This window comes from Phyllostomus hastatus, unplaced genomic scaffold, assembly GCF_019186645.2.
Source record: "Phyllostomus hastatus isolate PE091 unplaced genomic scaffold, TTU_PhHast_1.1 phas_scaffold_755, whole genome shotgun sequence".
Classification (NCBI taxonomy): domain Eukaryota; kingdom Metazoa; phylum Chordata; class Mammalia; order Chiroptera; family Phyllostomidae; genus Phyllostomus; species Phyllostomus hastatus.
The window spans coordinates 11,451,471-11,464,009 of record NW_025334039.1 but is presented as its reverse complement, the minus strand read 5'-3'; the positions used below and the strand labels follow the sequence as shown (position 1 = coordinate 11,464,009).

General features: G+C 39.0%; 2 protein-coding genes across 4 annotated transcripts in view; one reads left to right on the top strand and one right to left on the bottom strand.

Moving 5' to 3' along the window:
• Positions 1-4,019, bottom strand: part of FGD6 (FYVE, RhoGEF and PH domain containing 6) — a 112,480-nt gene extending 108,461 nt beyond the window's left edge. For both annotated transcript variants that reach the window (XM_045826518.1, XM_045826519.1), the window contains exon 1: positions 3,780-4,019. In XM_045826518.1, coding sequence (XP_045682474.1) covers positions 3,780-3,795 — 16 coding nt within the window. In that variant the 5' untranslated portion in view covers positions 3,796-4,019. The remainder of the gene's footprint in view (positions 1-3,779) is intronic.
• Positions 4,020-4,283: 264 nt separating this feature from the next.
• VEZT (vezatin, adherens junctions transmembrane protein) overlaps positions 4,284-12,539 on the top strand; it is a 66,364-nt gene continuing 58,108 nt past the window's right edge. For both annotated transcript variants that reach the window (XM_045826482.1, XM_045826481.1), the window contains exon 1: positions 4,284-4,388. In XM_045826482.1, the coding sequence (XP_045682438.1) occupies positions 4,353-4,388 (36 nt within the window). In that variant the 5' untranslated portion in view covers positions 4,284-4,352. The remainder of the gene's footprint in view (positions 4,389-12,539) is intronic.

Here is a 12,539-nt window from a genome sequence, read left to right as displayed (position 1 = left end):
GAAAGGTCAATGCGAGAAACATTGATCGGTAGCCTTCCTTGCCTCCATGGAGGAACCCAAATGCATAACCTAGGCATGTGTCCGGAAGGGGGATCCGAGCTGCGACCCTTAGTTTTGGGGGATACTGCCCAACCAAGTAAGCCACAGTGGCCAGGGCATTTCTGTAACCATTCATTAAGCGTCCAACCTCTGGGACTTTTGAAGGAATAAAAAGAGAATTGATTGTGCAAGATGGAAAGGGTTCTGGAGATTGACTGCACAGCAGTATGAATGTACTTAAGATTACCAAACTGACACTTAAAAATGATAAAATTAATAAATTTATATTATATGTATTTTGCCACAATTAAAAAATCTTATTTCATCAAATTAAACTTTTACTTTCTGAATCTTGCAGCTTTGTCAGAGGCTTCCAAGTCATTTAATCAGTCGATTTTTTATTTTTAGTTAAACTGGTTTTTAATCACTGATACCAATTTTACTCTTCTTTAAATGTGTTTTGTGCCTAGGTCTGCTTCTAACAGACATAAATCCCTGTTCTCTTTAGTGTCCTAGAAATTAAATTGATTACATATTAGCTGTGGCTGATTCCCAACAAATGTAGCCCAGTATTATGTACCTAATGCCCTCAATGCACACTTACTGAATTAAATAAATAGCTGTGAAGTTTGGCTTACCACGTTAGTTAACCACCTATTGGAGGAAGCTAGTAACATACCTTAGGGAACTGGCTAACCCAACCATTGGTCTTGTGGCAGATCTAGCTGCCTCACTTTCCTTACTTACAAATGAGGAAGCTGAACAGAATTGTAAAGCCTCTATAATTCTGAGATGGTAACTTCTGAGATATTTGCTTCAGGAGAATCCTTATATTCTCCAGCCCCTTTGCCCTGTATGATTTTTCTTCATTAGAACTTTGTCTCCGCCTCTAGAAAGCAAGATCCAGAAGGATAGGCACTTTGTCTCATTGTGATGTCCCCAAGGGTGAAAATGGGTCCCTGGGAACGGTCAGAACTGCCACATACACACACTCTTTAATATGTCTCAGTAACAGGAAACTTCTTTCTTTAAAAAGTCCATATCTATTTTAATGTAGAATATTTTGAAAAGTGGCAGGAATCAACTTCAATAGAATTATTGAATAAGTTCTTAATTATCAGTAGGAACAAGTATTCAACTAAGTCACTGGTACAGAAATATCTGAAATCCTTCATTATTACTATCATTTTTGTGTGTGTGTGGCTCTATCATAAAAGAAAAACAACTCAAAAAATAACAAGGCATTATATTATGGTCTGTTCCAATGTCAAACTCTTGAAGTACATGATATTTGGAAATGAATCCAGCACCTTAGGATCTTAATACTGTATCAACAGTCAGACCCAATGCTTTTTAGAGCAAAGCAGCAAATCTTTTATTTACACAGCTGTTTGGCTCCAGGGAACAGTAAGGTAAGAAAGTAAAGCACTACTACTATTTCACTAATATATTACAAACATACTGTCATCTGTTACACACAGATGGCTGCGGTTCACATGCACACTTTGTTAGCTCTTGAACCAACTATATAGGAAAGCACAGGCACTAATGAGACCGTGACCTGCACAAGTTCAAAAGGATAGAAAAAGTACCTCTACTTCTAAATATACTGATTAGAATAATTCTAAAATCTCTACTACAGGCCTACTCTTTCACAGATGCAGAAAAACAAAGCAAGCTCTTCTTCAGGATGCTTAAAACATAGATGTTCTAGAATATTTCTCTTATTTCCTTAAATTAAGCCAACCATCCCAAATATCAATACCACAGATTAGATTAGATGTAAACAATTCCCCAATTGCAAATAACTTTCCTAAAGTTTTAATGAACCTAATTATTGTTTCAAAAACCATAAACAGCTTGTAAGAATGATAAACACGCAATTTTATAAGAATGGATGGAAATAAAACCCAATTCTCTTCCATATTTCCACTTAGACATGAGAAAGAATTAAAATAAATCTTAACAGATGGCGAACAAAAAAGTAGTTAATGCTTCTCAGCAAGCAATGCTAAAAACCAACTAACTCAGCTAAACACAGGAAGTATCCCTCTTTTAAAACACCACAAAAATGCCTGTGGATTTCTTTAATTGTAAAGTTGATAAAATACAAAAATTGCTTGCATTATCCTAGGGTAATGCGAATCAAAATCACTATTTTACTATAAAATTCCTAAACAAAATCATAAACTTTCTGACTGAGCCCTAGGTCAGGTTTCAAATTTCAATGTCAAATTAAATGCTTCTGTAACTGTTCATTATAAACTGTTAGGACTGGGATTGAAAACTGATGCATATAAGGTATAAGTATTTTAAATGTGTTTGACACTCCAAAGAAGAAAGAGCTAAAATTGACTGGAAGGATTTAAATCCAACCACTTTAAATTTAAGTTATTTAGACTAGCTCAGTAATAAAGAAAACTTGAATAAAGGTGAGGCACAGAAATTTAAGATGAAAATAATTCACCTCAAGTAGAAAGCCTCCCTTTGGTTAAGAAAAAGAGCTTATAAATAACATACAATGACATCTACACAGACATGTAACATCAGAAAGGAAAGGTCCACAATTTCTTCAAGAATGCTACTACACAAATACTTCACTCTTTGCTTTCTTATGACTATTAGCTAACTTTTTGCTTAGTTACCTGTAATCTGATTACACCTAGCAATGCAAACTTCAATACATTCAGGCTTTAGAAATAAGACAACTTATTTCTAAAGACATTTACGGTGCTACTGACAGTTTCAAATTGCAGGAATTTAAAACAAATGCCAAGAAAAGCAAAGAAAATTTAATCTGATACTTAAGTGGTGATTCCAGAAGTAACTTTGAGGCAAAACTTTACACTATTTTACTATAAAATTCCTAATGAAAGTTTATTTGTTTCGTGGGTGAAACTAAATTTTAAAAACTTACTACTTAATACATTACATCGTGGTTTAAAAATTAACCTGTGTTCTTATAAATTTAAAACCACTTCAGCAATTATTTTGGAATATAAGAACTGTTCCTTAAGAATGTTGAGAAAACACAATGTACAGAATTGCTCAAAATCCACACAAAGATAAACACTTTGTCATTTGTATGAAAGGAAAGTACTATAGGTGGCAGAGGGGAAAATAAGGCTTTGTTTACACTAACCAGGTAGAAACAGGAAAAAAATCCATTAAAAATTGGGTGGAGATAAGCAAAAAATTGCCATCGGCAATCCTAACCCTCTGCTTCTCTGGTAAAAGGAAAAAACACCAGGATAGGAGTAACTATATTGAAACCTCTTAATCTAATAAATAATAAGGGCCAGGGTTTTAAACCTAGTCGACACTAGGTTAAAGCAATTCAGCAGCCGCCGAATTCAACACTCTGGAACACTGCCCCTTCTTAGAATAACTGATTTCTTAACATGGTCATCTAAACTATTTTCGCACGCAAAGGCAAAGTCGCTCAAATGTTAGGAGACAAGCAAACGTACTCTTTACATTTAGCGTTTCACCTGGCGCAGAGCCCCCGACACGGGTTTCCTTTTAAAGGCAGGTCCCAAGAGATACACGATTTCCAAACAGCCTCTCTTGGCAGGAAGGGACAAAACAAGGCGGCCGCAAATGCCGTCTGCTCCGCACTTGCCAATCCTCGGGAAAAGGAGAAGGAACACTGCTAGCCCAAGGAGAAAGTTGCTCCAGAACCCAAGACTAACAGCGCTCGCTACAAACTTTCCAGCGGCAGCGCAAGCGCCGTCACTTACCCGCGGCAGAAGTCATGATTCCCTCAGGCAACTCGCTTCCCTGCTCGCCCCCTTCAATCCATGCTCCCCTTACGGTCCATTGTTTCAAAAGGTTTAGGCAGAAAAGCAAAGCTCCAGCTATGCCCACATTTTGTCCTACAGCTCCACCGCGCAACCCAGGCGCCGCACAAAGGATGCACCCGGCTCCAGGGACCCTGCGGAGATCCCGGGCGCGAGCCACAGGCGGCGGGCACGAGCAATGCTCACCGCGCCTCCGCCGGCGCGAGCCCTACACGAGCGCCTTAAAAATCAGTGCTCCAGGCGCCCCCTACCAGTTACAGCTGTAAACGGCGGACAAAAGGTCCAGCCTCTGCCAATCAGAGGGCTCGAATTTCATCTCATTCCCGCCTCTCCGTTTTACAGGATCATCCTCTGCTCCAATAAGCGTGTCTGAAAAGGGGCGTGGATTGCGAGGCATGCTGGGAGTTGTAGTTTTCTGGACACTAGGGAATCGGCTTAGTGGAAGCCTGGGTGCCTCCAGTTCCCCCGCCCTCATTTCCCATCGTGCTGAGGCGGGTGGCATGGCGGAGAAGGATGACACCAGAGTTTGACGAAGAGGTGGTTTTTGAGGTAAGAGGAAAATGGCGGTGGATGTGGATTGCCTTTGTTTGAGAAGGATGAGGGGGAAGACGAGGAGGCAAGCGGGGGACTGATCCTGGGGTGATCGGGTGACGCTCTTGCCGCCCTCAGTCACCGAATCTCGGCGATTTCTGGGCCTAGTGTTGGCTGCAGCCTGACAGGTGTAGCACGAGACGCCCTCCCCGCATCCAGCTTCAGCCTCCGCCTCAGCCTCCACCTCAGGCCGGCCCACCCAGGCGGGCGGGTGGACGCGAGCCCTGCCTGTTCCTTCCCCGAAACTGATAACCCCTCTGGGGGACTGCCCCTGGCTGGGGCGGGGCACAAGTGTGCGTTTTGGATACTCACCAATGCAAATTAGCCTCCTCCTTTTCCATCCTTGATTTTTTGGGTCTTTATCCATGAGTGCTTTATGTCTCTGATCCTGGTCGAGGTGTCGCCCTCAAAATGAAGACAGCAGGTGCCAGCTTTCTAACATGGTTTAAAATAAGTGTGTGGGACCCACTGTGAGTGATTAGGGCTGGGACATCTGAGCATCTAGGTTAAATTCTTTTGTCCTTTTCTGTTGCGCTTAGTGTAGCCAGTTCTGGCATAAGGCTCCGGGTGTGTGTGCTTTCGTGTGGGGCTATTTTAAGACGTTCTCTGCCATCTTGAACGAAAAAAAAAGGGGGGGGGCGAGTCTTTATTGCCATTTATTTATCAGACACAGGTGAAAACTCACCACCCCTACATAGATAAATTGTTTAAAAGTGTGTTTTACCTTTGCACATTCAACTACATTTTAAGATATTTTTTAAAAACATATGGCCCATTCTGTACAAAGGGAGAACTGGGCTTCAACAGTATAGAATGATAAATGTTGAAATATGTGCAAACTGTCATTGGAGGATTGATTTGGAAACCGCTACCTGTTCTTGTAGCCTCAGAGAGTTACCTACGCCCAGTAAATGCTGTCGGAGGTGAATCTTGAACTGTGGATCTGATTGGACAGATTAAAGGGAGAAAATGCAGTGCAGGGAAAGAAAGGAGAAGATGCCAAGGTTGGGAGGTGCGAAAGTACCTGATGTGGAATTTTCAGGGGTGTGTGTGAGTGTGGGAGGGTCGCTACATGAAATGGTTTGATGTGGCTAGAATGTAGAAGTAATGGAAGATAGGGCAAAATTACCAAAATGAAGAGTCTGGATCCAAAGTGCTCTCTAGGGAAGACAAGAGTCTGAATTTTGGAAATGAGAGAAGGAATAATGTAATGTTGTAATGGCTTGGACAGATACTTCTAAAGTCAAGTCGAAGAAACAGTTACAGATTGAATGTGAGAACTGAAGGAGAGATAAAAATCTAGGTTGCTTAGATTTCTAGAAAAAAACTGGGTGGATGTTATTTTTTTCCCTGTTTTCTTAGATTTCTGAATGTAATAATAATAAATGCTCAAGGTATATTTCATTGTAGGAAATAGGCCACAAAATTAAAATCATCCATTATCTTCTCATCCACAGACTGCCATTATTAACATTATAGTGTGTGTTCTTACAGACTTTTTTCCATGCAAGTGTATGTTTAAGTGTGTGATATTTTCTAACACAAAAGATATTATAGAATTCTGTATGTATTTTTAAATTAAAGTTATCATGAGTCTTTTCTTACTCATTACTCTTTGAAAACATTTATTGCATTAATATATTTATCATAATGTAACCATTTTCCCGTTATGGGATGATTATATTGTTTCAAAATACTCATTATAATCAATACTGACATAAGCCTGTCTTTAATTGTAACTATGAATTTTTCTTAGATTAATTTCTAGAAGGGAAACTAGTGAGTGAAAAGATGAACAATTTTTAAAGACTTAATGCAGAAATGTTGCATCAACATAAGTTTCCATTAGGAATAAGCATATTAGTTTCACCAAATCCTCAACAGCCTTCTTGTTTCCTTTAATCTTTGCTAATTTGCAAGGAAAAAATAGCATTCCATTGTTCTAATTTACATTTTGTGCATTTATTGGAGCCATTTTTAATTCTTTGCTTAGACATTTCCTTTTGTATTTAGAACCATTTTTCAGCTGGATACTAGCTTCTTAAAAATTGATTTGCATGAGTTTTTCAAATGTTATGTATAGAAAAAGTTTTCAGCTTGCTATTTGATTTATTTTCATATGAATGCATTAAATTTTATGGCAGCATAATATTCATAAGTCCACAAATCATAAATGCTGATGAATTTTCACATGTGAACACACCCATATAACAAGCACCCAGATCAAGAAACTGAACATCACCAGTATTTTAGAAGCTTTCTCTTGCTGTCAGTCATTTCTTCCCACCCCAAGGATAACCACTATTCAGACTTATAATAACTTAGATTAGTTTTCTCTATTTTTATAGTGTACACACTGTGAAATTGCATTTGTATATGCCCTTTCTTTGTCTGATTTTTTTTTCCCTCTGGTTTTGTTTGCTTGTTAGATTCATCTATATTGTTATGTGAGCACTTTTTATTTCTTTATAGTAATGTGAAAATATGTCCATTTTTTAAATCCGTTCTGTTGAGGTCTTTGGGTAGTTCCTAGTTTGAGACAATTGTGAGTAGTGTTGTTGTGAACCCTTTAGTGTATGTGTTTTGTTGAACATTTCTGTTGGATGTAGAAGGTCTGTCCAGAAGGTACCCAGCCCTGTAATATAAAAATTAGAGACATTAATTGAAGAAGACATAAGATACAAGAAACAATTGTACTAGGACAAATGACACCTCAATCCCCTTCAAGGTAGGCACCTTGGGACCTCACACAGTTCTCCCAATTGCCATCAGCTGCCCTGTCGTATTTTCCTGAATCTCATCAACAGTCTGAAATCTCTTCTCTTTCAAAAGTGATTTTAGTTCTGAGAAAAGCCAGAAGTTGCAGGGCACCAAATCTGAGCTGCAGGGAGGCCGAATCATCTGGGTGATTTGATGTTTCACAAAAAAAAGTCTGCATGATACCTGATGCATGAGTTGGCACATTGTCGTGATGAAACTACCAATCAACAGTTGCCCATAGCTGCGGCCTTCTGAATCATCCAAATAGTTTCTGTGGAAGAATGTTCAAGCTTAATGCAAAATTTGATGCAGATTCATTGCTCTATTTGCTCAGCCATTTTGAATGTGATGGCCACACTACATGTGCTCACTCAACTGGTATCTACTGCCCCCGCTGAGTAGTACAGTGGAGTTGTCATTGTTCACACGTGTGCATTTCAGTCCACTCTCCTTGGCTGCCAGGTTACATGGGTCTCATGCAAACTGTTCTTGTTATATTAACAATGGCTGGACTCTTCCAGACAGGCCTTGTATACGTAGAATTGCAATTGCTGAGTCATAGGAAATGCATAGTTCACCTTTTGTGGATACTCCCAAACGTTATTCTAACGTGATTGTACCAGTTCATACTCCTGCCAGCAGTGTTGAGAGGTCCATTTGCTCTACATTTTCACCAACACTTGCTAACATCAATCTTTCTTTCTATCATTGTGGTGGATGTGTATAAGGGGAGAGCATTTTCCCAGGGAATTGAGTCTTTTTCATTGTTTATGAACCCCTTCTAAATCCACTTTTGTGAAGCCACTTCACATGTTTGGGGTTTTGTGGGTTAGTTTGTTTGTTTTCATATTTCTCTGTTGAGTTATCTCTTTTTCTTACTGATTTGAAGAGTTCTTTATATGCTGGATGTAAGTCCTTTGTTGGATATTTGTATCTCAAGATACAGAAAGAGATGGGAAGCCGCCTAACTCATTTAGAAGGCAAGCAATAAAAATGTTCTTGGATTTGATGATCATTACTGTATTGTAGAGATGTCAGTTCTCCTCAAATTAATCTGTAGATTTAAAACAAGCTCAATCAGAATATCAGTAGGTTTTATTTATCTCTTTTTTAAAAATTTTTTATTTCATTTTTCTATTACCATTTGATTAAATACTTATACTTATACTCCCTTATACTCCCCTCCCTCCTGCAGTCTCCATACTGTTGTCCACGTGTCCTTTCTCCTTTTTACTCTATCTTTCCACCCCCTAACCTCCCCTCCTCTGTTTATTTATTTATTTATTTTTAAAGATTTTATTTATTTATTTTTAGAGAGGGAAGGGAGGGAGAAAGAGAGAGAGAAACATCAATGTGCGGTTGCTGGGGGCCATGGCCTGCAACCCAGGCATGTGCCCCGACCGGAAATCGAACCTGCGGTGCTTTGGTTCGCAGCCCACGCTCAATCCACTGAGCTACGCCAGCCAAGGCTGTTTATTTATTTTTAATAGTTTATTTTATGGTATTTTTTCCATTCCATCTATCCCCAATATACTCTCTTCCACCCCCACCCACCCCTTACCCCCCCATAATTACAACACTGTTGTCTGTGAATCCTTTTTCTTTTTTGCTGGATCCCTCCACCCCTCCCTCACCCACTCCCCCCAGAGCTGTCATCCTGCTCTCTATCTACAAGTCTGTCTCTATTTTACTTGTTAGTTCAGTTTGTTCATTAGATTCCACCACATATTAGTAAAATCATATGGTATTTGTCTTTCTCTGACTGGCTTTGAAATTGACAGCTGATTCTAAAATTATTCAGAACTACAACCTACCAAAAATAGCCAAAGCAATCTTGAAGGAAAATAAAGCTGGAGGGTTTTATGCTATCAGATACCAAGACCTATTATAAAGTTAGAGTAATTAAAATAGTTTGATATTGGCACAAGAATGGTCAAATTGACCATTGGAAAAGAGCTTCCAAAAACAGAGCCATGCATACATGACAAAGGCAACATTGTAGTTCATTGGGGAATGGATTGTCTGTTCAGTAGATGCCAGGTTAACTGGACATCCATGTGGGAAAAAATATTGACCTTTGTTTGATACCACACAAAAAGCAGTTCGAGATGAATGGGAGGTCTAAATGCAAAACATAAAATAAAAATTTTAGAGAAAGTATGTGTCCTTCCACTAGGCAAATTTTTTTAAGCACTAACCATGGAAGAAAGAGGTTTAATTGGGTTATAACAAAGGTAAGAGCTTCTGTTCATTGAAAGACATTGTTAAGAGATTCTTGCTGAAAACATGCCAGGGTAGTCAGACATCACCTGGGCAGGGGGATGGTAAATGAGGAACTGATATGAGGTCATTCAGATGTGGAGACTTGTGCTAAAATGCCTTAATAGGGTTCTTGCTAGTACTAGGTTTTGCAAGGAAGTGCACAAATGGATTTAAGGCAAAGGTTCTGGAGCCTGGCTAAAGTTTGGTTAAGCACCATGACTGGTTTCATGGAAGACAATTTTTCCATGGACCAGTGCGGGGTGAGGGGTAGGGAAGGTTTTGGATTGATTGAAGTACAGTAAGTGCATTACATTCAATCTTACCTCCTGCTGTGAGGCCTAGTTGCTAACTTTTTGAACTGGTACAGGATGGGGACTGGAGGTTGGGACTTCTGTCCCAATGACTCCTTAGGGGAAAGTAAATTATTTTTAGGAATGAAAGGACCCTTAAAAGAATAGATGGGAGATGTGATAGTTTGTGACAGAGTTTGTCTGGGTGTGTAGGCCTTCTAGCCTTGCTTCTTGTAATAAAAGAGGTCTTCTGTGGTCGAAGAAACTCCCAGAGAGGGTATTTATGACAATGGAGTTCCTTTTGGAAGATTTATCTTTCTTTAGGCAGATTTGGGGAGTTCAGAGAAAGCCTCCCCCTGCATTGCTGTTTTCAAGTGCCTACAACTGAAAATAATCAATATTAGCTAAGTGGCACATTCTGAGGTGGCATATTTCTGCTATCCTTTAGGAATGATCTGTTCCTGGAGGGTATTGCTAAATTGGTCCTTAAATTACGTAGGCCTTTGCTGGGTATAGGGAGATGCTGATCTACCAATTCCCTTTCTTTTATGGTTGTTGCTCAGTTCCAGTGTTCTATTTTGGGGGATATTTTTATTTTTTGTTTGTCTGTTCTTACTCTGAAAGGCAGTGTAATATAGTTGTTAAAAGAGTGGACTCTGGAGCTGTACAGCATAGGAAATTCTAGCTCCAGTATTTATTAGTTAATGTGACTTTGAGGAGTTCACTTAACTTTTCTATGCTTCAGTTTTCTCAGTATTAAATAGAAATAACAGTACTAATCTCATAGAGCAGTTGTGAGTATTAAATAACTTAATATACGTGAAATACTTAGATGAGTGCCTGGCACATTGTAAGCATTCGGTAAATGTTAGCTTCCCCCCGCCCCCGCAAAAATTGCTTTTCATCTAAGTTTTCAAAGTTATTGATATAAAATATTCTTAGTAGTTTCTCAGTTTCTGTTTTATAACACTAGTTACATCATGCTACGTGTGTTTATCTATGCCCTCTCCCTTTATGTTGCATAGGTTGGCCACCATATTGACTTACCAGATAGATTTTTAAAAGAGTTACTGGTATTGTTTGATCAGCTCAATTGAATGTTTATGGTTTTAAATTTATTTTAATTTTTTACTTTTTTTCTTTAATTTCCTTTCTTTTTCTTTGTGTTTGTTTTTGTTCTTTTTTTCCCCTAGCTTCTTCAGTTAAAGACTTTAAGTACTAAAAGTAATTTTTAAAGTTAAATTTTCCTATGAGTGCTGTATTGGCTATATCATGAGCTTTAAAAAGTAGTTTGTCTCATGGGTTTGTAATCTCCATTTTTGACTCCTTCTTTAGGCTGTGGTTTATTTAATATACAGGCATATGGGTAAGGGATCAATGTTATTGTTAGTAATGAGTTTTCTCCGTGTGCCCATCCAGACCCATAATTCCATTCTGCTCATTATGGAATGCATCACATGTATTCCCTTGTCCTATGGATACTTTCAGGTTTAGCCAGTAAGAAGGAACTGCAAGTCCAAGGTATAGATTAATCCGTTCAGGATGTTATAACAAAAATACCATAGACTGGGTGGCTCATAAAGAACAAAAATTCATTTCTCACACTCCTAGAGGCTAGTAAATCTAAGATTAAGATGGTCGTTCTGATGAGGACCTGCTGCCTGGTTTATAGATGGCTGTCTTTTCCCTTTGTCCTCACATGGGCATGGGTGACAGAGCTCTCTGCGATGTCTCTTACAAAGGTGCTGACTCCATTCTTGAGAGCTCTAACCACATGACCTAATTACTTCTCAAAGTCCCCACCTCTAAATACCACCGCACTGGGGATTCGGTTTCAACATACAAATTTTGGGAGGACACAAATACTCAGTTTATAGCAAAAGGGTAGGAGAGAGAGCACTAGAGAGGTGCTCCCTGCAGGACCACCATTCGGCGGTGATTATGTTCCTGTATGTAAAGCCACAACTCTTGTTGGGGCACTCCTTTGGCTGCAGCTTTCTCAGGGCTTCCATGACACTGCATCTTTTCCTTGGCCTTTAGGCTGTTGCTACTCCCTGGGTCCTTCACTCTTCCTATTGGTTGCCTTCACACTGCTTACAGCATTGAAAATAAATGGTCATTGCATTAAACTTTTCAGTTACCCCTTTAGAGTGTCATCTATTTCTTCCAAAGTCTTTCTGCAAGATAACTTCCTTGGTTAACGACTATTTTGCTGCCCTTTTCTGTTTTTTAGGATTAACTCTTGTCCATTTTCATCCATGGCCTCTTGTTTTGCTGAGAACTATCCCTTATCTCTTAGTGCTTAAGAGCCTCATATGAAATGGCTGTTAAAGTATATTCTTGGTAACTGTATACCTTCACAGTCTAATTCTTGCTGGTGCAGGTTTGTGGATCTAAGAGTTGCCGTAGAGCAATGATTTTCAACCAATGTGCTGCAAGAATTTTTAAAACATGCAATACCTGACTATTTAGTCAGGAGCACTGACCTCTTTTCCCTTAGATTGTCAAATTTAAAAAAAACGACAACAGCCAACACAATAGTTGTCCTGTGTGAATGAATCAAAATTGTACCAATATTTTTGTCAGATCAGCAAAATATATATTTTTTGGTGTGCTGCACAAGTTTAGTAATAGTCTATGTGTGCCATGAGATGAAACAGGTTTGAAAATCACTGCTTTAGAGGTTGAATAATTGCCAGTTTTTGTAGGATTTTGGTTTCTTTGTCTGTATAGTTTCCTGAGATGATGTAGGTTTCCAGCCTGTTTGCTTTTAGGTAGTTTCATACACAAATAACCA